Consider the following 26,974-nt stretch of genomic DNA (forward strand, 5'->3'; position numbering starts at 1 on the left):
ATAAAAGCAAGTTGTTTCCCTCCTCTGAGGTATGGAGACCTTGGAGTTAGAGTGCATATGTTTAGGGGTTTGGAAGATTGAAGATCCCACACAAGGGGAAGTGTGGATGACATTGCCCCTAGCTAAAAGATATATTTTTAACTTTTACACTAAATGTAGTTTGTATTACTTTCCCTGCTTCAGTTTAGTATTCCTTCTGAGTTTTTCATTCACAGAAAAGAATGTGACAACTCGGTCTGTATTGCAATAGTTAATATATTAGGGGTCCCTGAAGTTTCTGTGGTTTAATCAAATGCTTATGGTGTTTTTCTTTTTTAATTTCTCCAAGTCTTTTGGGTTTCTAATACCGTGACAAGAATGGACCCCATTCCTAAGTCAAAGTATGCTTAAAGTTCATGAAATTAGTATTGTTTCAGTCTTTGATGTCAGCCAGAAATGATCTTCGCAACACCAGCAATGTGCCCAGCAATGACGACTCCTGCAATTTGTATGGGGTTGCATGTATTGGTAACATATCTAAATACCATTGTAGATTCTTTTTTATAAGACCCTTTTCTCCTACTACTATTGGAATTGTCTGGCTGTCTTTGTTCCACATTGCTATCATTTCTGCCTTCAAATCCTGATATTTTATGACTTTGTCTCTCTCTGTACACAAGACACTGTAGTCACTGGGTGTAGTGATTTAAGTGTTCAATGCTACTTTTGTCTTCTTTTCATGGACCACTATATCTGGTTTTCTTGCATCTGTCTTTTGGACTGTTGATAATGGGTGATCCCATATGTTGCTTTGTGGCTCGTGTTTCCAGTGTTTTTCAGCCACTTCAGTACCATAATGTTTGCACAATCCCCAGTGCAACAGTTTAGTCACATTGTTATGCCTTTCAGTATACAGTCCTTCTGCCATTAGTATATCGCAACGAGCAAAGAAGTGTTCAACTGTTTCCAATTCTGTTTTACAAAACCTACAGTTGTCTTTTTCTCCCACATGATTTAATGGACTTTGTAAAGCAATGTGTACGTGGGCCACCAATATTAACCTTTCATCTTCTGGTTTGAATTTGCCTCTAATTAACCATTCCTGTGTTCAGTCCTGATCAACGTGAAGTTCTTCCAGGAGTTTTCTATACTTGCAACTATATTTATGCATTTTCCCACATTTCTTGCCTTCTCATCTGATCCTTGACCTTATATTCTTTCTTTTGTTTTTTGGCACATACAGTTGCTGCCTGATTTTTATCTTCTTCTGGTTTGATTTTCATTCCCACTTGATGCCGATATCCTTCTGCTAGACTAAGCAGGGAAGTGATAGTAGATTTATTCTCCTCATGTTTCAAAACTTGCACTACCTTTAGGTCTTGTGAGGTCCGCAGATGTGTGTGCACTCCCACGATTGGAGATCTGTAGATGTAATCAGTTTCAAGGAGGCCCATACCTCCTTCTGAACGGGGAGTATATAATCTTGCTATGCACTCATTTTTATAAATCATTTTTTGAGCATGAAGCATCCTTGTTTTCCTGTCTAATCTAGCCAACACCTTTTGGGGCCAGTCAAACACTCCAAAATTGTAAGTTAGGTCAGGAAGAGCAAATTGGTTTATATATTGAATTTTGTCCCAAGCCTTCTAAAATATTCCTAAGTTTTATTCACATTTGTTCATGTTTTATTGATCCTTCATCAGTTCCCAAATACTTATACAGTCCCTCCTGCTCAAGTTCTTTTATATCACATTCCTGTCCCAAACTGATATTTTCTTGGTTCTGCAGCTTCCCTTGGTTGCTTTTGCACATTTATCAAGACCAAATGACATTCTTATGTCACTTATTATTTATTGTTATCATTATTATTTATATTCTTATGGTGCAGAGAGAAGCCATCTAGAGATATGTAGGACTGACTTTAATTTTAGTGATGAGTTGAAAATGGTTTACAGAGTATCCTTGCATTTTTGAAGTTACATTTTATTTTTGTAAACTACTGCTTGGATTCACAGTTTTAGTCTTGATATAGGATTTGTATGAACGGCACTCAAACTGATGGCAGCTGCTCGATTTTACAATCTTTTTATTGAAAGAGAATCACATAATATTTTGAATGTCGGAGTCCCCTTTAAATAAATTATATTGTCTTTTATTTTACTCTTCTTCTTCTTCTTCTTTCAGCTGCTCCCGTTAGGGGTCGCCACAGCAGATCAGCTGTTTCCATTTCTTCCTGTCCTTTGCATCTTGCTCTGTCACACCAACCACCTGCATGTCCTCTCTCACCACATCCATAAACCTTATCTTAGGCCTTCCTCTTTTCCTGTTACCTGGCAGCTTCATCCTTAGCATCTTTTTCCCAATATACCCTGCATCCCTCCTCAACACATGTCCAAACCAACGTAATCTTGCCTCTCTGGCTTTGTCTCCAAACCTTCCAATCTGGGCTGACCCTCTAATATACTTATTCCTAATCCTGTCCATCCTCGTCACACCCAGTGCAAATCTTAACATCTTTAACTCTGCCACATCCAGCTCTAACTCCTGCCTTTTTGTCAATGCCACTGTCTCCAACCCGTATAACATAGCTGGTCTCACTACCCTCTTGCAAGACCTTCTCTTTCACTCTTACTGGTACTCGTCTGTCACAAATCACTCCTGACACTCTTTTCCACCCACTCCATCCTGCCTGTACTCTCTTCTTCACCTCTCTTCCACACTCTCCATTTCTCTGAACTGTTGATCCCAAGTACTTAAACTCATTCACCTTCGCCACCTCTACTCCCTGCATCCTCACCACTCCTCTATCCTCCATCTCATTCACACACATATATTCTGTCTTAGTCCTGCTGACCTTCATTCCTCTTCTCTCTAGAGCATATCTCCACCTCTCCAGGGTCTCCTCCACCTGTTCCCTACTCTCACTACAGATCACAAAGTCATCTGCAAACATCATAATCCACGGGGACTCCTGTCTGATCTCGTCTGTCAACCTGTCCATCACCATTGCAAATAAGAAAGGGCTCAGAGCTGATCCTTGATGTAATCCCACCTCCACCTTAAACACATCTCTTGATTAGATCTGTCACCTCTTCCTATTTTCAGGCCTGATTTACCCCTTCACACTGTTTTTTGAATCACATGTGACTTTTGAAGATGTCTAGTACATAGAAAATCACACTACATGACCAACATATTAGTGGCAACAATAATTTAAAAAAGGGATACATATCTGACATTTCCCTCTTTCTTAGGCAAAAATAAATGACCTTGTGTGGTAGAATTTTGCAATACAGTTAAAGTCTACAAAATTTTCACTGTTTCTTTCATGTTTTTATATTTTTCTATCATTTTGTCTCATTTTGTTTTTTTAAATGTGTTTCTGAGTAGTCTCCCACATTCTTGCTAGAAGTGGGAAGAGTTAAGTGCTATTTGGTATTCAACTTTTATGTTAATTAGATTCTAAATTTTAGCTAGGTGTCACTACTTTCCAAGGGCATTTTGTTACTATTTTTAATGTCTGCTGGTTGAGAGATATGCCCTGATGCCCTGGGTTATAGGTGCGAGTTTGTGTGCTATGTCTTTTGCCTGTCTGATTTTTTGAAATTGTTTGTGAAATGTTTGTTTTGCGTTAGACAGTATATAACCCATGCTAAATCACCATTATTTGAACTGGTTATTCAAATTATGAGCTACATTGCTGATACGCTATTATGTGGCTAAAGTGTTGAGTTTTGCACTTGCTGTAGCAGTAGCCAACTGTTTTTGCTGCTTGCTGTATGCAAAAAAAGTCAAAATTCAGGAGAGCTAACAGTGTTTCAGTAGACAGGGTGATGGTCATAGCTGTTTAAGAAAGTGGAAGTATGCTGCAGAAAGAAAAAGGAAACTTTGAAACTGTCATCAGTTGGAAGTAACAGTGTGTTCTGTCGCCTTTAACCTTTGCAGTTTTTAACATTTTCTTACTGATGTAAAATTTGCCATATAAAGGAATCAAGTGTAAGAGAATGTAATCCAAGGAAACTGGGTATCCAGGGGTGTGGTAGTAAAACATTCTGCACTGCTCCAGAGATTGTTGTATTGATTTTGTTTTACATTACCTTTTGTCCTTGGTGGAAAACCATACCTTCCATATTCGTGGTAGATCTGGCACAGTTTAGATTCAGTGGTTCTGTCAATCAGGCCTGTACTCCAGAATAACACACCCTCAATTTTGTTAGGGAAGGGTTCGACTTTCTTGTCTGAAAACAGTTTTTTGAGGAACAGCTGAGAATAAAGAGTTTAGATGGGTTATCTCCAGCTGAACACTGCCATACTCTGGGCTTCAGTTTTCATCTGAGTGAACCTCTGGGGCAGAGCAGTCTGTTTCACACCCCTGGATCCCCATTTGTAGATTACCTACTAGTCTCAGTATCACTGCAAATCCATTATAGATTAAGCTGTCATACACTTCAATAGAAAGGATGTTCTGGGCCTCCAACCTTTGTCTTCTTCGAAAGAAGACCCAAATGTCCACAGGATGAGAGGACCTTACACAGTTGGTCCCCTTCTGCCTTTGACCACTAAAAGTTGCCTAGTAAAGTGACAGATCTGGAATGGGAATCTCATCAGTAAGCCTTTTCTGATTGTTCATTTTATAAAGTTGTAGACAAAATGTTCATCAGGGTAATTTTTGAGACTCATCAGCTGCTTGGTTCAAAGAGCTCTAAGGGAATACAAAGATTTCTCAGTCTAATCATGCAGAGATATTAGTATATGAAATATATTTCTAAACATAACAGATACATGAGAAATACCGGAAATGTTTGTTTAACATATCCAGATATTATTTGAAAGTTCTTTCTGTTTTGCAGTACCTCATTTTGCACACTATATGCATTAGTAAAGGAAATATTCTAATTCATACAGTATGATGCCCCTTGCATTACACATAGCTGTATGTATAAAGAAGCTGTGACTGGTAAAACATAAACTAAAAACTCTAACTTAAAATATGCTTTTATCCTGCAGATTTCTACAGTTTGTTCGGTACCATGTGTCATGGATGTGAATTCCCAATTGAGGCCGGTGACAAGTTCTTAGAAGCATTAGGCTATACCTGGCATGACACCTGTTTTGTATGTTCTGTAAGTGAAACAGATTTTTTGTGCAGTGACTTTTTTCTCGTTTTCAATTTTTATTATGTTTGATTTGGTAAATTGTGACTTAACTACAAAAGTGTTTTTTTTTTTTTCAATTACTCTCGAGTAGTTTTTGTTGTACAGCATCCCTTAAAAACTAACAAATAGCAAAATGTTTTGAAGTCTTGAATTAATTACCAGTTTTTCTTTATACTTCGTGCTTTAATTGCACAGCAGTTACTGATCCTCCCCAGATACCTGATTATCATTCCAGTTGTTTACAGTCAGAGAGTTTTTTAAGAAAGTAAGTAGGGTTACCAATGAAGTTTAGTAGCTTAGAGGTAAAGCATGAGGGCAGCATTCCATTGACCAGCCTTATGTTTGTTAACATAGAGCTTGCTTTGTTTTTCAACCTAAATTGTCTGATTCTCTCAGGGGTAAAATTGTAAGGTTACCACCTGTCCCACTTTGCGAGGGACAGTCCCTCTTTGGGCAGTTATGTCCTGACAAAAAATTGTAAAAATGGCAAATGTCCTGAGATTTTAGGACAAAATTATTTCCTATATTTTATGTAATAGTTTCATAAAACAGTCATTCTGTATCTAAAATACCTAAATGTTATAAGAAACAGAATAAGCAACTAAAATGCTACAAGAATAAGCTTTTATTTAGGCAAAAAAGTTAAGTTCTAACCATTGTAGAACTTATGGGTTAAGTTGTGGGTATGTGTCGTGTAAAATCTGATGTTTGTACCAAAAATGTCCCACTTTGGCCATTTGAAAAGGTGGCAGCCCTATAAAATTGTCCTAGCTAAAAGGGTATGATGTTTTTGTCTTGCTATGCTTTTTTGAGAGGAGGTAATGAGAAGTGTACAGCACTGTCATATCTCAGGTGTAGTCACTGTGTTAATTTCCTTTAAACTTAGCCAAGACCATTCAGATGGTGAAGGAAGTGTATGCCATTCAATGTGTACTGTTACAAAATAGAGAGAATACATGAGCTGCTTTTTTCAGGGCTTAAATATTTTCAGAAGCATGGAGGAGAACCCTGCTTCAGATTGATATGCAGATAGTTTCCCTTTTCTCTTTGGACGATGCAGTGGTGCAGCGGTTACATTGTCACCTTACAGCAAGAGGTTCTCCGGTTCAATTTTTGACTGGGGTGTCTTCTGTGCAGAGTCTGCATGTCCTCTCTGTGTCTGTCTGGGTTTCCTCTGGGTGCCCCAGGTTCCTCCAACATTACAAAGACATGCATCTGGAGCATTTCTCCCCGGGCCTCTGCTGAAAATTGGCTTCGTTCAAAGTCGGACTTTCCCGGTAAACAAATGTTAAATAAATTGTGGAGTGAAAGGGAACTTTCCTGTCTAAGCGAAATACTGTATGGCAATAATGATGAAACACCTTGAGCTTTACAAAGTACAAGTCATTGTTTATCCTGGTGTCTTGTAATAAAGTATATTAGATCTGAAGTGTAGTTTTTTAGTAATAGATCTAAGCTGTAGCATTATTTAATAAGGCAAGTCTCTTGTGGATAACTTTATTTTGTATAATCTACATTATTCACTTATGTTTTTGCCATAGCCATTTATTTATCATCCGTTTTCTTTGCCCTTGATCCAGGTTGTGCTTGAAATGGATACACATTAAATCACTCCTCTTACTCATTTAGCAGACAGTTAGGTCCCATGGGATAGTGTGATGAAGATGTTCTTCATCTCACATTGCTGCAGTCCTTACATATGGGTAGTCCGCTGTCCTCGGTCGGCCCGAATACCAAAGTATTAGGCTGACGTCGGTCATGGGCGCTCAGATCTGACATCAGAGCGTCAGGGTATAAAAGCGCATGACCGACGTCATATCCTCAGTCTTTTTTGCCGCATGGTCCGATGCAGAAGCAGCGTTGCAAGTGCCGTTCGGCGTTCTGAAATTTTCGTATTCTGAGTTTCAGACCGAAACCAAGTTGGGCTAAGTACCCCGTTGGGGAATATTTTTGTTTTTTCTTGCCTCAGTTAATTCCGGATGTCAGAAAAAGTGAATAATTGTATTTCTTGTGGGAAACAGATACCGCATAGGGATTATCACTCTCTTTGCATTCCTTGTTTGGGACCGGACCACGACGTAGTCGGGTGTCGGTTTTGTGCTAGGTTTAATAAGCGCACTATAAAAAGAAGGTTAGATTGTGCTAGATTAGTCTTTGGTAAGCGGTGTAATTATAATATGCCGTCGGATCCTCCGGAGACCCGCTTCCACGAAGAAGCGCAAAGACAAATCCTTGAAACCTAGACAGGTTGATTCGTCCGTTTCGGACGCCGGTCCTGCAGAACCTACAGTGGAGCAGGTGGATCCGCTGAAGTTTCTGTTGAGTCTCAGGGGGAAACTTTGATTTTGCAGGATGTGGTCTCACAGGAGTCAGGTCAAGCTGAAGGGGCCTCTCAGGTTACTGTTCTCCCTTCTATGCCTAAGGTGGTTAGGCCTTCTGCTACTATTTCTAAGGCTTCTTCTAAGGGCAGGTCTGTTTTGCCTTCCTCTGGTGTTCCTCCAGGTACTTCAGGGTCTGTGCCTAAAAAGCACATGCTTAAAATGGCAAAAGATTTGATTACTTTAATTAGAGGTTCTATGCCCCCTCCTGATAAGAGGCCTAGGGTGGAGCCAGAGTTGGAAAGTTTGGATCAGGCCTCAGATGACTCAGACTCTTCTGCTGAAGATATTCAAGATTTTCCCCTTATTCGATTCTGATGCAGAGGATTCCACTCCTTCTGCTTCTCCTCCAGAGGATTTTTCATTTTCAGAAACTCTGCATTCCATGAGGGAGCATTTTAAGTGGGAAGGACAGGATTTCTCTGATTCACGGAAGAGGCTTAGGGAATTCTTGTTTTTACCACAGCATAGACCCTTGGCTATACCTCCTGTTTTGGATGTTGTTCAAGATGTTTTCTCGGAGGCTTCCCTTAATCCAGATTCTTTGCCTCCTCGCCAGTTAAACCGGACAGGTATTACAGGGTGCCTGAGGCTCATAAATATCTGTATAAGAGTCCTAGGGCGGACCCAGAAACTATTAGTCAGGGGCCTAAGGGTGTTAGAGCTTCTGTTGTAAAGAATCCGGTTCCTCTAGATAAGGAAGCTAGAGCTTTGAATAGATGGGGTAAGAAGGTGTATACCTCTTCTACTTTAGCAATGAGGGCTTTAAATTGCCAGTTTCATATGTTGAAATATCAGAATTTCCTCCTTTCTCAGCTAAAATCTAAAGTGGATGCTTTGGCAGAGGGCATAGAGTGTAAAGAATTGCAAGATTTAGTACATGTCTCTGAACAGGTGGGTAAGCATTATTTGCAATGTGGTTTTGATGCTGTACAGGCCTCTTCTAGGGTGGCTGCCACTGGTTCAGTTCTTCGTAGGCACGCCTGGCTTAAGGATCAGAATTTGTCCGAGCATGTTAAAACTAGAATTCTGGATGCCCCTTTACAGTCTGAAGTTTTGTTTGGTCCCCCTGTGGAGTCGGTTTTGAAGAAAATGGAAGACAAGGCTAAGTCCATGCAGACTGTTAAAGATTTTTTGCAGGTGCAACCTCCAAAGTTTAGTAGAAATTGGCCCACTAAGGGGTGGACCTACCCTTCTTCTGATTCTCAGTCTAGGGGTAGATCTAGACGTGGCAGGGGCAGAGCTCACAGTACATTCAGGCCTAGAACTTGGAGTTCACCTGCACAATCTGCAGGTGAGGGCAGGGGCCAGTCCTTTCGTAAACAGGCCCAATGACCTGCATTTTCAGCTGCCAGATTCTTCTTCGCTGGCAGCTCCTTTGGGAGGAAAGTTAGCACTCTTCAAGCAAAACTGGCTTTTAGTCACCCAGGACAAATGGGTATTGGACATTATAAACCGAGGCTACAAGTTCTATTTCCATACATTGCCTCCTTTCAAAGGCATGCCAGACGTTCCTCCTCGGCAAAGGATAGAGGCTCACAAGCAGATTTCTTTACTTCTTCAAATAGGAGCTATACAGCCAGTTCCTCTGTCAGAAGTGGGACTAGGATTTTATTCTCGCCTGTTTCTAGTACCAAAGAAAGGGAACACGTGGAGACCAATTTTGGATTTATCTATCCTCAACACTTATCTGGTCATTCCAAAGTTCAAAATGCTGACGTTACAACAGCTTTTACCTCTGTTGGGAAAAGATCACTGGATGGTAACTCTGGATCTCAAAGAGGCTTATCTTCATGTTCCTATCAGGCCCAGTTGCAGGAGGTACCTGCGTTTTCGGCTGGAAGTTTACATTATCAGTTCTCTGCATTGCCCTTTGGCTTATCTACTGCCCAGAGTGTTCACGAAGGTTCTGGCTCCAGTGATAGCCCTTTTCAGGTTAAGAGGAATACAGATTTATCCTTATTTGGACGATTGCCTGATTATTGCACAACACAAAGACGAACTTCTGCAGCACCTACAGTATGTGATGGTAGTGTTAAGATGCCTAGGGTATTCTGTGAACGAAACAAAGTCCAGTCTAGTACCCTCTCAGGACATGTGCTTTCTGGGTGTGAGACTGAATACAGCTTCCCAGATGGCCTTTTGACCCCGGACAAACAAAGAAGCCTTTCTCTTTATTTCCATCAAATGTCTCTACAGTCCAGGCTGACTGCAAGGACAGTCCTTCAAGCCTTGGGGTTCATGGCATCTTGTATTCTGGTGCTTCCCAATGCCAAACTGCATATGAGGAAGCTTCAATGGTATCTCAAAATGTATGGACACAACACTGCCAAGATCTAGACACTGTCATTCAGATAATACCTTGCATTCAGAAAGAATTTTTGTGGTGGGCTCAGGAATGTCACCTAAACAAGGGACTCTCTGTGACCCGACCAGAGGCGAGTCAGATTCTAACGGCAGATGCCTCGGACAAGGCTTGGGGAGCACACCTCAATGGAAAATGGGTGCAAGACACGTGGCCTGTCAGACTTCAACATTTGCATATCAACTTGAAGGAGATGTTAGCAGTCCAATTTGCATTGATGGCTTTCAAGGATTTACTTCACCCAGGACAGGTGTTGATTCAAACAGACAACACTACTGTCATGTGGTACATCAACAAGCAAGGGGGAACCCATTCGTACCCTCTTTGCAGGCAAGCAATGATTTTGTGGGAGACTGCTCTCAGTTTACACCTCAATCTTCAGGCAAAGTTTCTACCAGGAGCACAGGACTCCTTAGCGGATGTGTTGAGCAGACAAATTGTGGATCCTCACGAGTGGAAACTGGATCCTCATGTGTTTCAAAAGTTGACAGTGTTATGGGGGACTCCAGACATAGATCTGTTCGCTTCTCCACTAAATTACCAGTTGCCAAAGTTTTGCACAAAAATGTTTCATCCCACAGCTTGGAAGGTGGATGCTCTATCATTCAGTTGGAGCAATCTTCATGTCTATGCCTTTCCACCTCTGCCTCTCATTCCCAAGGTACTCCTGAAGGCCAGAAAAGACAAGCCATCCATGATTCTGATAGCGCCGGATTGGCCTCGACAGCACTGGTACCCACTACTGAGGAGTTTGGTGCGGGAGCCTCCATGGCCTCTGCCTTTGATTCCGCATCTTTTGTCTCAGGAGGGCAATCACTTCCTCAATGTCAAGATTCAGTCTCTGCATCTCACAGCCTGGCATATTCTGTTTTAGACCCTGGAGGGTCTCAGCTTCCACAACAAGTTTTGAATGTTATTTTGGAGGCCAGAAGGCCTAGTACAAGGAAAGTTTACGCTGATAAATGGAGGAGATTTTTTCTTTGGAGCAAAGCGAAGGGCTTTGATGTTTCCAAGCCTGATTTAAGTGTTTCTCTTCAATATCTTACTGAGTTATTGGACAAGGGTTTGTCTTTCTCCTCGATAAAGGTTCATGCTGCAGCCATTTCTGCTCACTATGACTGTGACCCTCCTTTATTTTCCCATCCTTTGTTTAAGCAATTTCTTAGAGGGGCAAAGAACATAAGACCCCCACGTAGAGCTCCTACTCCTGCTTGGGATCTCAATTTTGTGTTGGAAAAGCTTACTCTACAACCTTTTGAGCCTGCAGCTACGGCCGAGTTAAAGTATTTATCATGGAAGACTGCTTTTTTGTTGGCCATTACCTCTGCAAGAGGGGGTTTCTGAATTACAGGCCCTTATGGCAGTGGAACCTTTCCTGATTTTTCATAAGGATAGGGTATCTTTGCGTACTAATCCTTCCTTTATGCCTAAAGTGGTTTCTAGTGTGGCCTTGAACCAAACTATTCATTTGCCTACTTTTTATGCAAACCCCCAAAATAAAGGGGAGAAGATTTTGCATACTTTGGATATTCACAGGCAGTTACGTTATTATTTGAGCAGAACTAAGGGGTTCAGGCAGTCTCAGCAGTTGTTTGTTTCTTTTGCTTTGGGTTCTCAGGGAAAACCTGTTTCAAAACAAACTATTTCTAAATGGATTGGGTTTTGTATTTCTTTCTGTTATTCCCATCATGGTAAGGAGATTCCGGCTGGAATCAGACCTCATTCCACTAGAGCTACTGCCACTTCTACTGCCTTTCTAAGGGGGGTAGCTACAAAGATATTTTGGAAGCAGCCACTTGGAGTTCAGTACATACTTTTTCCAAGCATTACCACCTTCCTCTTTATTCTAAGTCTAGGGCTGGATTTGCCACTGCAATATTACAGGGCATTTTAGCAGCCCCTAATGCTTTATGATTTTGCCATCCTCCCTTTACCTCTGCTTTGGGATTCTACCCATATGTAAGGACTGCAGCAATGTGAGATGAAGAACATAGTACAGTTTTGTACCTACCATAAATGTAGATGTTCGAAGATCCACATTGCTGCAGTCCAATTTACCCTCCCTCCTTCCCCTCTGTAGTTTGGCATGGTTATATGGTTGGGGTGATGGTTGTTGTTGGGCATGTTTTTGGGAGGTATCCTGTTTTTGGCCTGTGGCCTTTCTTTTTAGGGCCTTCTGACATCTGGGGCAAGAAAAGACTGAGGATATGACGTTGGTCATGCGCTTTTATACCCTGATGCTCTGATATCAGATCTGAGCGCCCATGACCGACGTCAGCCTAATACTTTGGTATTCGGGCCGACCGAGGACAGCGGACTACCCATATGTAAGGACTGCAGCAATGTGGATCTTCGAACATCTACATTTATGGTAGGTACAAAACTGTACTTTCTGACTATGATCTAGAAGACCTGAGATTGATTAATGTCCTAGACACTGGAAGAGCTGGGAAGGGAGGTATTGACCAGTGTGATCCTCGGAGGATAAAAGCAGTCCAGCCTGCTGTATTGGTGACACCCACTGAACAGAGAGAGAGAGAGATGGTGAGGTACATGTTCTTGGTTCAACAAGACAGATACATTCAGCTGCCTTCATGGGGCACGTGCAGGAATGTGCACAAAGAGGAGAGAGTTGCAGGCTGTTGAATCTGTGAGCTTGTACATCCATCACTGGGGCAATTTTAGGAGTAAAAGAAAAAGAGTTGATCACTAGTAGATCAGCTAAGCAGGTTATAGATAGCTGTTAAAATAGCTAAAGCCTATATGAATTACCTGCAAGGTACCTTACACTGTATTGTGTATTAATATAGCACTAACAGGCAGTATACAGTTGGAAGGTTCCTTCATATTTGCTATTTTCATAGTTATCCCCTGAATGCATAGATGTTTATTATGGTTTTATTTAGCTTATTAGCATTTTACTGCCATTATTTTCAGGGCTTCTTTGTATAACATTCCAACCAGCTCCCCCATACATATTATAAATTGGACATCTTTAAACAGGAGACATCTTTTTACAGTAACATACACAGTCACCTAACTGAAGATGCTGAGATCATTAGTAATAAAAACAATTACAATGATTCTCAGGTTTTGATGTTGCCTCTTATCTGTACATACCTGTTTCATCTAATTGCTTTCCCTACTCTATACTGTCATAAAGTTATTTCCTCAGCTTGCTGTAATTTCCAGACTATTGCTGGCTCAACTTGAACATTTTTCCTTTTCTACTTGCTTCTGTACCCCTGAGTTTTCTATGCCCATGCTGTGCCATACTACTTCTCACTTTGCTTAGCCCTTCTACTAAATATTTTCTCTTTTATTGTTTTCTTTTTTTTGCATCTGAATTATTTATTTTTACTTTTCTGTCCAGTTTACTTACCACTAACAACACTTTTCATATTTTTGCTATGCAACTCTTTTAACGCATCTTGCCAGTAGCAACAAGACTACTTAGCTTTCCTCAAATTTCTTCTGCCTCAACCCTACTAAGCAAATTTGACAAGTTTCCACAATTCCTAAATATCATCTTGTGTTCTTTCCCCAAGCATGTCCTTGCTTCTAAAATTTGCCTCATGCTGTCCTCCACCAGCAGTGACCTGACTTATCGTACTTTTATAATGACCAGTATACTTTTATGGTCTGTTGATTGCAAATTCGTACTACTCTATCTTTTACAATTCCTTCCAGACTCCTCTACTTCACTGATACCTTTATCTACCTGCTATCCCCCCACACACACCTTTCTCCAGTGCTAGTTCCCCTGTCTTGCTTGCTATTAGCTCTTTAAAGATTCTTTTCTTGATCCATTCATTTCCCTGTAGGGCCCTACTGCATTTCCCTTCCTGCTTTCTCATTTTGGCCCTACCAGGTTTGCACTTTGCTTTCTTCTGTCCAGTATTCCAACCATTCTCCATTATCTGTCCCTGATTTTTTTCTGTTACTACTGCAGATTTGTTAATTCTGATCTTTACATTTTCACCTGTCTAACCAATCTGTTCTGCCAAGTGCAACCCATTTTCATGTCGTTATTCACATGCTTATAAAATGTGCCCTTCTCTCCTTTATTAAGTCAGTTAGCTCTGCATCTGACCCTTCTTTCCAATTCCTCTTTCCTGTTCTTGCATTTTCCTCTTTTATGTTGTTTTGTTTTTTTTCAATACACCTTTCTCTTTTTCTCTTTCTTCTGTTTTCCCTGAGGTAACTTTATTCATTCCATTCACCCATTCTCATTTGCTCCACACCACTGTTTAACCTTAAAGTAAACTAGATAATCTTGAAAATTCTAAAATCTCCATCCAGTGTACTGTACATTTAAATTAGATCAGCACTTGTCAACAACTGTTCTCCTTTATTTTCATTGTTTTCCACTTAGTTTCAGGACTCATAATTACGGGAATTGTGATTAATATATTGGACATATTTGTTGGACTGCAAGGGGTTGTTTTATGTGTGCCTAACAGCTGTGAGCTGAAATGCGTTACTGTAACCATTGTTTATTAATTAATTTGCTTACAGTAAGATGCTGGTGTATACAGTCAGTGAAGTGGATGTAACTAGACACATGCATGTGTGTGTGTGTTTTAATATGTGGAATGGTTGCTGTTGCACTGTGTGCCTGATCGCAGTGATCTGAAATACATTATTGTTGAATTTGTGTTTATTTGTTTATTCATTTGATCGCAATCTGATATCTAAAGTGTACATATTCAGTAAACTAGCTGTAATTGGTAGGTAGATGTGTGTTTTTCATGTTGGAAACTCATGTTGTGTATCTGCTGTATAGTGGTAGTATAAAGTGCTGCGTTTTTTTTTGTTTACAGTGTAAGTGTATTAACTCAAGATTTCTTCCAGCAGCGATACACTATTCAGTGCAGTTGCATTTTGGTGCTGTTTATAATTCTCAGGATAAATGGTCCATGGCATTCAAGAACATTCACACCTTATAGTTCTGGTAAACCCACAGGTGTACTCCTTTTACTCAAGAGGGAATTCAGCAGCTACTTGTGTTTATGGTCCTCAAGAGCTTCCACTCTTTGCAAATTCTTCTTCAAGAGAGGCCAATTTCTGTCTCTCTCTGGTTCTGACCCTCCTTTTTTTCATCAGAAGGGGCATGGTTTTCTTTGTTTGGGCCAGGCATGTGGGAGCCTCCTGCTAGAATACTCCTAACACCATAGCTCTACACACCCACAACAATTGCTAGGGAGTCCTGTAATTTATTACTAGCTAACTTAGACCTGTGGGCTTAAGAAATAATGGCCAGACACATCCCTCCTTGACTGTCCCACAGACTCAGTAGTATGGAGTTATTTTTCCTATATCCATTTTTTCCAGTTGGGTCACTGGCAAAATGTCCACTTTGTGAACAGACATAGCATCGGGATCTCCTTATTCCATAGCCAGCCCTCTTCTCCACAATATGTTTGCATCAGTTGACATATCTTGGTTGTTTACAGCAAGAAATCTGTCTTTATTGGGTTTCATTCTGTTCATTTCATCATCCAGCATGATGCAGCAGTCTGAAACAATTGATTGCATTTTTTTTCTGAAACATCGTGTGTTGCAGAAATGCTCTTTATTTTATACCAAAGGATTTTTCATTCAGTGCATTGTCAGTTTCCATTGCTTGACCCCTCTCTTTAGGTTTTGCCCTGACTTCAATTCTGGCTCAAGTTTTGTAGTTCTTTCTTTTCCAGGTTAAAGTCCATTTCAAGTTTCAGTGTGATACTGTCTCTGCCACAGTGCAGACTTCCACAGCAGCTGCATGTTTGGCTATGCTTTCTCTGTGTTTGACACTTTTTGACACACATACAGTTTCCACAACATCAGACAGTTCGATTCTCTTCATTTTCATACTCCAAGCTGTATCTCTGGTGCTGACTCATTTACTGAGTTTTCCTTTACAGGGAGACCTTCATATGGGTAGGACAACCACAGTTCTTTGAGTCCTGTTTATTCTCTATATGTTGAGACTTTTCTATCTATATGTCTTCCTGAGAGGGGCTTAGCAGATAGAGGTAGTGGGTCTGTTGGTTTAGACTCCACAACTGGACTATGTTCAGTATTAAGTATATCTGAATATTTGAGACATTCTGTATGCTCCCAAACTGACTTGGATTTGTACTTTCAGATTCTGTAACTGTTTCATCATTACTCCGGGTACACTAGTCTGGCCTTCATTATATTACTGTTCATTTGTTTCTGTGGATGTTCTTCATGTTTCAGTGTTGCAGTCATTACATTAGGGTAATCTGCTAGCAGGTTGCCCTCAGTCGGCCTGATTAACAAAGTCTTGGGTCCTGCGTCGGTTGCTGTCCCGTCAGGTCGTCAGGGGTATAAAACATGCAGCTGACGCCATTACATCAGTTTTTCTTGCTGCGCTATTCTCAGCTTGTTCATTTTAACAGATTACTTTTAGCTCAAACAGAACATCATTACCCATTTGTAGGTTCTGCTACAGCTTATCCTCTCACTCTGTGAGCACACAGTTTCAGCTTTGCTCTGAAACTAACTGTTCATTTGCCTTTCGGGTTTTAACATCACATCACTTTCCCCCCAGTCTATGTACGGTCTCATCATTCCTTTAAAACAAACTCTATTCCCCTTTGGTCTATGATGTCATTTGACTTAACACTTCCAAGCTTAGTATTGTGTTTGTTTTCTATTTTGTGCAGAGTTCAGTGTGTCTTGGGCCAATCAGCAATCTTTTCAGGGTCCTGGTCAGCCAACATTAATTAAAATGCTGTCATTTTATTTTTAATTTCAGAAACCATCTGCTCCACTTTTGTCACTGATTTTTTTCTGCTTAGACACAGTGCCCACTGGCTATTTTTGGCATTTTTCACACACTCAGATACAGTTTCACTTTGTGCCATTGTAACACAAAATACCCATTTGCTTCTACCTGTCAGAAATACATTTGATGCAATGTTTTTCATTTTGCTAAACCTTAGACTATTTGTAACCAGGCTGAATTGACCTGCACTACAATTATTTTGAATGCATGTTATTGTGTCATCACGGAACTTAACATTGATTCACCTTCCATGATAGCAGACATATATTGTTTTACTTATTAGCTCATTTGACTGTCATTTTTCGATACAGGCAAGTCACAAATCAGTTTTATTGATCTACACATACATTTTTTTTTCTTATAGTACATAACAATAAGCCCCCTTTTCACCATCACTGATTTACACCTTTAGAGGTAGTAATAACTTATACAAACCTTAATTAAAAATGCCACAGGATTTTTGCAGTGCAGCTTTACCATGTACACCTTTTTGTTACAAGTCTCTAGTATAACACCAACAGCAGATTTTCTTGTCCAGCTAACCATTTTTAACTTCCATGAAGACTCACTTTTAATTGAGCCTCTGTACAGGCTCAGGGCATATTTTCTTTTATGGATGTAACATTTCTGCAGTATTAACCAGGTCACTAAACAAAAAAAAAAAATCACTTTTTATTTATGCTTCTTGCATACTTTTCCAGAGATTTCTTAGTACTGGTCATTGAGGAGATTCAGGCTCAGACAGCACCTATTAAGATTTAGTGCTGTATAAAGGTCAAACATGTTGTTATAGACGCTCCATGATTCTTTCTGCTTTCACTTCCCAAAATGTTATTTTAACATGATTATAAAAAACAGTGTTTTTCAGAAGTAATGATGTTTTTCTTTAATGAAATATTTCATAAGATTGTTTCATTTGGTTTACAATTTAGAAACAGAAATGATATCAAGTTAACAGTAACAGTATGTTTCAGTGGTGCAACATACCACACTTTGAGTTAGCTTCAGCAACTTTTTAAAGACTCCACTCTGCACACAGTGAAATTACCAGCTTAGTACTACATAACTTGGTTCTTAATTTCTTTCACTGCAAATGTTTCCATTTGCCTGGGTTCTGTTTTCCCAAAACATAGTTCATTTAGTTGTAGCAATATGTCCTGAGTGTATTTTCTGTGCTGCTCACAGAGTAATAGCACAGTATAGGAATGTTATACGTTTTATATCTGTACATCAGTGATTTGAACTCTTTCAGAAGCACCATACTATTGAACCTTTATCTGAGAGCCATTACAACCTCGCACATTTATGCAGTAGTTTACACAGTGCGGTCACCATTTTATAATCCACATACTTTAGAATTGCTGGATTTATTTTCTTATAAAGCCAGTAAAACAGTTCTTCTCGACACATTTTCCACCATTGTTTTTGAACACAGACTTTGTGTTGCCACAAAAATGTATTCAACACTTTTGCATCAGTTACTATCATGTTCTTTAAGTACCCCAAGTATACCTTGCATATTTTAACACTTTCTTACACTTAGAAAATTTCTAACAGCTTGACTAATTCATAAGTAATTTGAAACCATAATGCTTCACATCATTGATTTTACTTAACTTAAACTGCATTTAAGCTATTTTTTGTCATTTGAGAGTTCAGCACTTTACAGTACATAACACCCGGCTTCAACAGTTTCTTGAGCACATAGTTCCCATTACAAAAAAAAAATTTCCCCATTGCATTTTTTCCAACAGCTTAGTACATTTACATAGCTAAGGAGCATTACAGCATTTTTATATCACTTTGTTAACATATTCAACAGTCCTTGTGATTCTAATACTGTTTTCATGCAGATTCTTTTTTTGACTTGGTTTAATAATTATTTTACATACTTCACTCTTGTATTCCATCTCTGCTTCTGGCTCTGCTTTTGTAGGTAGGAAAAATAACTCACAATATATTCAACAGCAGGCAGCAGTGCTAGAGTAGAATAGTATAATTTGATGTATAGTAACCAAATTATGCCTGCATTCTCCACCAGTATAGTATGTTCAACACACAGGAAACTCACTTTGTGAATTCAGTGCCAGTATGAGGTATATTTTATGTATAATACAGGTATATCAACTTAAAAGTCTCGGAAAAAAAGCAATAGTCCATAATGCTGCACTCAGAGTATTCTGGCTGTAACTTCCAAGTATCTTCACAATTTTTACTTCTGGTAAACCCACAGATAGACTTATGCTCTCCTCCAAGAGCATTGACTCTTGGTTTGAAAATTTCTCTCCATGAGAGAGTGACACCTCTTTTTCTGATCCTTATTTTCAGAAAAAAAGAGGTGTGGCTTTCTTCTCTGAGGACATCTTCCAACCAGAATTCCCCATACCACTGCTCTACGCACCATCAGTTGTCATTATGGGGCACTGTACTTCAATGCTTATCTGTATATGCATGTATAAGATGGGTTGTAATGGGTTACACTGTATGCCTGATAGTAATGAGCTGAAATAAAAATTTGTGGCCATTATGTATTTATTTTTCATTCTTCCATCCATTCATCTGATCACAGACATCTGTATTTGGTGGACATGAAGGTTATCAGTGGATGAAACTGATCCCTTCTGTGATGTAATCATAGTTAAACAATCATTGATCTAGGTCTGGTTTGGCAGGAGTGGTCTGTGCTTGACCGGAACAAATTGCAATGACTATATCAAGAATGCCCTGTTGAGGGAAAAAATTGACTTCGACAATGTTGTGACAGTTGGTGAAGAGAGATTTTTTTTAGCTTGATGACCTAAGGGTTCTTAGAATAGTAATTGGGAGATATTGAATGGCTTTACTCCAAAATATTTCTAGACTTTTGTGAGGTATCACTGGATCTTTGGAACTGCTTTTGTGGTAGATGTTATAGATTTAGGTTCATATGTGTGTACCAGGCTAATGGCCCTGGGGCCTTTACAAGCCTAGCCCATAGAAGTGCCCTTCCATTGTGCCACCCATCGTTAGTTCCCAGTGCCTCTATCAAGTAGAGCCATATGAGTGATCTCCAGGGTGAACTTTCTATTTGAAAGATTTTTGTCGTCAGTTCAACCTGTTGTGACATTCCTAGTCAAAGCATAATGTCACAAAGACACACACTCTCTCTTTCTTTAAACTTAATTCCCAGATGTGTTTCATATTTATTGTGTAATATGAAAATGTCTTTCTGTTCTCATGTTGCAGTATTCATAACTGCTGGGAGGTTGCTGCCTGCACCACCGGACATCCCACTAGTATACCAAAGTCTTAGGAGCAGGGATACGTGCTACATTGCTTGTCAGGGCCATAAACCAATGTTGGCTATAAAAGTGGCATCTGCCCATATCCACTTCAGAACTTTTTTGCCGCAGTGATCTACAGACCTGTGATCCCCACCTCCGGGAATCAGTTCATTTGTTTCAGCCATCCGATACAGATAAGTACCCCTTTGGGTTTTTTATTACTTTCTTACTGCTTTTCAAATGTACATGTCAGCTAGGAAGAGGAAATGTGCTTGTGGAAAGCAAATTCCACATAAGGACACGCATGATAAGTGCTTATTCTGTTTAGGTGAAGGCCACGACTATACATCTTGTGATATATGCAAGTCTTTTGTACTTAAAATGCTTCACAGCCATCTGGCTGCCTTAAAGCTTTATTTAGAAAACCAGAGGCTCTGGCATCTAGCATTAGGCATGGAGGGTGAGGTAGGTACCTCCCACAAGCCGCCTCGGAAGAGGGCCAAGAAAGTTACTTCTGACGGCCATGCAGCAACTCAGGAGTCTGGTGAGACTCTCGAGGCGGATGTCAGCCCAGGATCTCATCGGACAGCCGTTTCACAGCTAGAACCGGGAACCATGGTGGAAGCCTGCTCGGCGGAAATGCAGAGTACCCCCGCTGAGGTTGATTGGCCATCAGCCCCTGATGGTGGGTGGGAACCATGGCTTGGAGCATCGGAGGGGCCCTACTCTAGCCTTTCCATCCTTCCAGGCATGGGTTTGAGGTGTCATGTCAGCTGTTGGCTGTCTCTCACTATTCAGTGGCACTAGCCGGGTCTATATCATGTCGCTGAAACAGCATAAGAACAAATGCCGTTTCAGGAAAACATAAACTGCGAAATACAAATACAGTGAAAGCCCAGGTCACCGATTTTTTTTTTCCTAGGAAAAAAAATCGATAAACCAACAAGACACGATACACAATTTAAAACATATTCGTATTTTGCAGTTTGTGTCACTGAAACTGCATTTGTTCTTATGCCGTTTTGGTGACATAATATAGACCCCACTAGCCTACCTTCCTCAAAACCTATGACTGTCACAGGTCTTCTCTCACACAATCCATCCACCTCTTATCTGGGTACCCTTATTTCCTCCTGCCTTCTTCCTGTTTGTCCCAAATCATCTTCACCAGATTGTCTTCTGCTTTTCGTCATATGTGCCAGAACCACCGTAGTCTGTTCTCTTTGCCCTTTTCTGCAATTGGAGTTACTTTGGCTTCTGCTCTTATGTCCTCATTTCTTTGTCTGTCCCACAATGTGCATCCTACCACCCATCTCAGTCATCTTCATCTCCGTCTGCTCTGCCTTCACTGCTCATGTTTCTTTACTATACAGTAGTACTGGTCACACCACTGTTTACATCTTAGTTTTCAGCCTCTCTAGCATTCTTCTGTCATGTAGTGTATCTGATACTGTGTGCCAGTTGGCTGCAGCCCTTTTGATTGTATGACCTCCTCATTTAGGCTTCTCTTTTCCTCAACCACCCCTCCCGGATACTTGAAGCTTTTAACCTGTTCCACTATTTTCCCTTCACTCTCAGTCGTCTGATTTCCCCAATTTGCTGCCATTACAGCTGTCTTATCTGTACTCCGTTTCATCCTATGAGACTTCAGTTTTGCATTCCATTCCCCTATCCTTGATGAAGTTCTTACTCAGAGTCTGCGTGTAATGCCACACTGTCTACATAAAGCAACTTTATTTTGTCCCCTCTTACCTGTTTGCTAATGTAATCCATCATCAGGATGAACAGCAGTGAGTTCAGAGCTGAACCCTGATGCACACTCACTCCCACTAGGAACACATCTGTGAGACTGAATACTACTCATACTTGAGTCATTGGGTCCTTGTACATAGCCTGCACTAATTCTACCAATGTTTCAGGGACTTTGAACCACTGCAGGACTGCCCAAATCAGCTTTCTTGGGACCTTGTCATATGCTTCCTCTACGTTTAGGAATGCCTAGTTGGATTCTTTCCTCATGTCTAGCTTCTTTTCATCTATCTGTCTCACTGCAAACTTTGGATCAGTTCTGCTGGTCCTGATCTGAGTCCAAACTGCTCATGTCCTATCTTACTTTCTACTGCTCTGCATATGTTCTTCATGTTTCACTGTTGCAGTCATCACATTAGGGTTATCCCTGCCAGGGTAGCCCTCGCTGGCCCGAATACCAGAGACTTAATATTTCTGCGTCGGTTGCTGTCACTTGAGGACTGACGTCAGGTCGTCAGTAGTATAAAGTAAGGCAGCTGACACCATTAGATCTGTCTTTCCTGCCGTGGAGCTCAAAGCAGAAGCAGTTCGCCTGAGTGCCAGTCAGCCGCTACCTGAGTTTTCATCTCGGAATTGAAGTTGAAGTCTTCTAAAGCTAAGTACCCCATTGGGGATCCTTTTTTTTCTTGCACTAACCAATGTCAGAAAAAGTTAATAATTGTCTCACCTGTGGAAAGCAAATACCACACCGAGACTTCCACTCTTACTGCGTCACTTGTTTAGGCCCAGACCATGACGTCCCCCGTTATTGCTTCTGTGCTTTGTTCAATGCCAGAACTATCCATCGTCGGGCCTTTATTGTAGCCAGCTATTTTTTTTACAGTCGATTTCAGATATGGCTTTGGTAAGCCATCCAATAGCAGATCTTCCACAAAAACATAAAGATAAAGACAGAGACAGACCACACAGGTCCAAACATACCGACGATGCTTCCGTTAAGCTAGTCTTCAGTTCTCCGGTACTCAGTGAGGCGCTTTCGCAGCCCCTGATGCCCGCTTCAATTGATTCTCAGGCTGCTACTGAGACCCTTTCGGAGTCCAGTACGCAGCAAAACTCTTCTTTGAGTAAGGATCCTGCGGTTGTCTCCACCTTGAATGGGTCCGGAGCCACTGAGCAGGCACTGGCTTCCGAGGAAGTCCTTTGCACTACTGAATCTCGACACAAACCGTCTTCTTTCCCTACTACCATTCTTTCAAAAACTACCAAGTTTCTTAGGCCCAGGGTTCGAACCACACCCAAGAAACCGACGACCCACTCTCAGGCACCTGCTACCTTGCCTTAGTCTCAAATGCTTAAAATGGTGGAAGACCTCATCATGCTGATCAGGGGAAGCCAAGCTACCCCCTCAGAAAGGAAGAGAGATCTATCCCCTGTAGTTTTGTCTAAACAAAAGTCAGATGAATCTGATGCATCTGACTATGAAGACATGCAACCCTCTCCACTTATGAGGATTCTGATGCAGAGGACTCCATTTCTTCAGCCTCTCCCCAGAAGATTTTTCCTTTAGGGAAACCCTGCATACTTTAAGGGAGCATTTCCAATTGGAGAGTCAGGACTACCCTCAGTTTAAAAAGAGACTTAGGGAATTCCTAGAATCCCCCCAGTCCTGGATGCTGTGGATGTTTTCCTTGAATCCAGCTTAACTCCTGACACCCTACCCCCTGCTCCCAGAAAACCAGACAGGTACTATAGAGTCCCTGACTCACACAAATATCTTTTTAAAAATCCAACAGCTGACCCTGAGGTCATTTCTCAAGGGCCAAAAGGGATTAAAGCAACTTCTGCTAAGAATCTCACCACCTCAGACAGGGATTCCCAAGCACTGGACATATGGGGTAAAAAAGTATGCACCTCAGCTACTCTTGCTATCAGGGCACTAAATTGTCAGTTCCATATGCTGAAATTTCAGCAACATACCTTGGAACTCCTTATACAAAAAATGTCTTCCTTTCCTGCTTGGGCAGAATCTAAAGATATACAAGACTTAATGCATTCTGCAAGTCAAGTAACTAAACACACTTTGCACTGTGGTTTTGACACCCTAGAAGCTTCTTGCAGGGCAGCAGTCACTGGATCTGTCATTAGAAGACATGCATGGCTTAAGGAACAACCCCTGCAAGACCATGTCAAATCTAAATTGTTGGATGCCCCCTTGCACAAAGATAACTTATTTGGCACTAAGGCAGAAGAGGTCTTAAAAAAGATGGAAGAAAAAGCAAAATCTATGCAAACAGTTAAGGATTTCTTACAGGTCCAGCCCTCTAGGTTCAGCAGGCATTGTCCCTCCAAGCACTGGTCCTTTCCTGCTCCATGTAAACCGGCCCAGCCTAGGCCCCATGGAAACAGCAGCCCCAGGGAATGCAGAGATATAAGCAGTGGAGTACCTCCACTTCAAAACCAGGGAGTTCTAAGCCAAAACTCACAATGACTCACCTGCTTCACCCCCCCCCACCTTCACTTATCCATAGGAGGAAAACTCTCCTTTCACTCAAGCACCTGGGCCACCATTACCAAGGACCAATGGGTTCTGAGCATTGTGTCTCAGGGATACAAATTTTCCTTCCACACCCTTCCAACCCCAAAAGGGTTTCCAGATCTACCACCAAATCACTGGGCGGAGGCTCAAAAGTAAATCCTTTCCCTGCTCTCTATGAGGGCAGTAGAGCACATTCCTGCAGAACAACTAGACCAAGACTTCTACTCCAGACTTTTTCTGGTGCCCAGAAAAGAGGGCACCTGGCTCCCCATCCTCGATCTATCCATTCTAAACACCTTCCTGGTGATCCCAAAATTCAAAATGTTCTCCCTACAGCAGCTGCTACCCATGCTCTCCAAGGACGCTTGGCTAGCCACCCTAGATCTAAAAGAGTCCTACCTCCACATTCCTATCAGGGATTCATGCAGGAAATATCTCTGCTTCAGAGCAGGAGCTCAACACTTTCAGTTCTCTGCACTTCCCTTTGGCTTATCTACTGCTCCCAGAGTTTTCACAAAATGTCTGGCTCCAACCATTGACCTTTGCAGACAAAGAAATATTCAAATTTACCCATACTTAGATGACTGCCTTATTCAGGCAGACAGCCAGGAAAAGCTGATCAAACACCTGGCCTTTGTAAAGACCCTACTAACCTCCCTAGGGTACACAATCAATGAAAAGAAATCCAAACAGGTGCCCCACCCAAAGGATAATCTTCCTGGGAGCAAGTCTGGACCCAGCATCCCAGCTGGCATACCTTACACTTGAGAAGCAAATTTTCCTGACAGCCTACTTCTCTCAACTAGCTACCAAGCCCCAGCTATCTGCAAGGAAGATCCTGCAAGCTCAGGGTTTCATGGCATTTTGCATACTACTCATTCCATATGCCAGACTGCATATGAGGAAATTTCAGTGGTACCTAAAGAGCCTTTGAACTCTTCTACCTATAATTCCTTGCCTCAGAAAGGAATTTCTTTGGTGGGCAACAGCATGCTCCCACAACAAGGGACTGCCTTTCTCCCCACCCCCGTTGCCCAGACCCTCACCACAGATGCATCAGACTGTGCTTGGGGTGCACACCTGGACGGCAGGTGCATACAGGGCCAATGAACCCCACAGCAAATCCCTCTGCACATCAATCAAAAAGAGATGATGGCTGTGTAGCATGCCTTGATAGCTTTCAAACCCCTTCTCTCTCCAGGGGTTCTCCTGATCAAAACAGACAACACCACTGTGATGTGGTACATCAACAAGCAGGGATGGACTCACTTCTACTCTCTATGCAGGCTGGACATGACGCGTTGGCTCACAGCCTCTTCCATGCAACTACATCTGTTAGCACAATTCCTACCAGGCTCTCTCAACTCCCTGGCAGACCAATTAAGAAGAAACCTTCTGGACCCACATGAGTGGCAACTCAACAGAAGTACCTTCACCCTAATAACTCAGAAATAGGGAACCCCGAAAGTCGACCTCTTTGCCTCCCACACCAACCATCAGCTCAGCAAATTCTGCACCAGGGAGCATCACTGCATGACTTGGAAAGTGGATGCCCTGTCCTTCCCCTGGGTCAATCTATCGGTCTATGCCTGTCACCCCCAGGGTACTGCTCAAAATAAGGGAGGAAAAACCAAGGACCATTGTTATAGCTCCAGACTGGCCCCGACAACACTGGAACCCCTTGCTGCGCAGCCTGTCCCTGCTGCCTCCATGGCATCTTCCTCAGATTCCAAACCTCCCCAGAGGGAAGGGGAATTCATGCATCCCCAATTGCAGACACTCAATTTGGCAGCTTGGCGTATTCCCTAACCCCGAACCAACCTGCCATCCTCAGTAAACAGGTTCTGGATGTTATCCATGAGGCCATGAGGCCAGACGTCCTAGCACCAATGGGTTGCAAACTGGCTGAGTGACAGAACCCACAGGGTCAGAGTTGCTGGCGCCATGTCAGACTCAAAGCCTGTCACAAGTGGTGTACCACAGGGCTCAGTCCTGGGCCCACTCTTGTTTGGCATCTACTTTTCCGAAGTACAAGCAAACACAGGAGGGTTATGGCTGACAAAGTTTGCAGATGACTGCAAACTGGGCGCCATAGTAGAAAACACATCTGACACAGATATCCTTCAGAAGGGTCTCACAGAAACAGATAACTGGTGCCAGAGCCATGGCCTAAAGTTAAATGCCAAAAAATGCATAGTCATACCCTTCGGGAAAAACAAGGTTACCCCTAGCTACCAAATAGGTGGCAATCCACTGAGCACAGAAGAAGTTATCAGGGACCTGGGGACCCAGGTTGATAGTAGTCTGTCATTCAACACCCATGTAGCTAAAGTAGTTAGGAAGACCTTCTACATTGCCCACCCTATCATGAAGGGATTCTCATCTAGGTCAAGGGAGGTCAGTCTCCCTATACTCATCACTCACCAGACCAATGATTGAGTACAATGCCCCATTCGGAATGTATCTGACCCGACACTTGCAGCAGCTGGAGAGGCCACAAAAGTTCCTCACCAAAAGGATAAAGGGTCTCAAACATCTGTCCTATGCTGCCCGACTGAAAGAACTCCAGCTCTATTCAGTCGCCACGCTTGCTCAGAGGTGACCTTTGCCTAACATACAAGGCCATGTCAAACCCAGATTTGATGAATATGCTTCACCTCAAAAAATCTAGATCCGTCAGAGCCACAAGGGCAGGAGACTTAAACCTCGACACGGCTATTAATAGGACGTGCTGGAGGGATAGATTCATCAC

The 26,974-nt window shown here is 41.7% G+C and overlaps 1 protein-coding gene across 13 annotated transcripts in view; it reads left to right on the forward strand.

The window, feature by feature from the left end:
* LOC122793337 (PDZ and LIM domain protein 5-like) overlaps window positions 1-26,974 on the forward strand; it is a 2,364,325-nt gene that overhangs the window by 2,320,843 nt on the left and 16,508 nt on the right. For all 13 annotated transcript variants that reach the window (XM_044061256.1, XM_044061255.1, XM_044061265.1 and 10 more), the window contains one exon: window positions 4,987-5,102. In XM_044061256.1, the coding sequence (XP_043917191.1) occupies window positions 4,987-5,102 (116 nt within the window). The remainder of the gene's footprint in view (window positions 1-4,986; window positions 5,103-26,974) is intronic.

This window comes from Protopterus annectens, chromosome 2.part0 (assembly GCF_019279795.1).
Source record: "Protopterus annectens isolate FY-2018-M chromosome 2.part0, PAN1.0, whole genome shotgun sequence".
Taxonomy (NCBI): Eukaryota; Metazoa; Chordata; order Ceratodontiformes; family Protopteridae; genus Protopterus; species Protopterus annectens.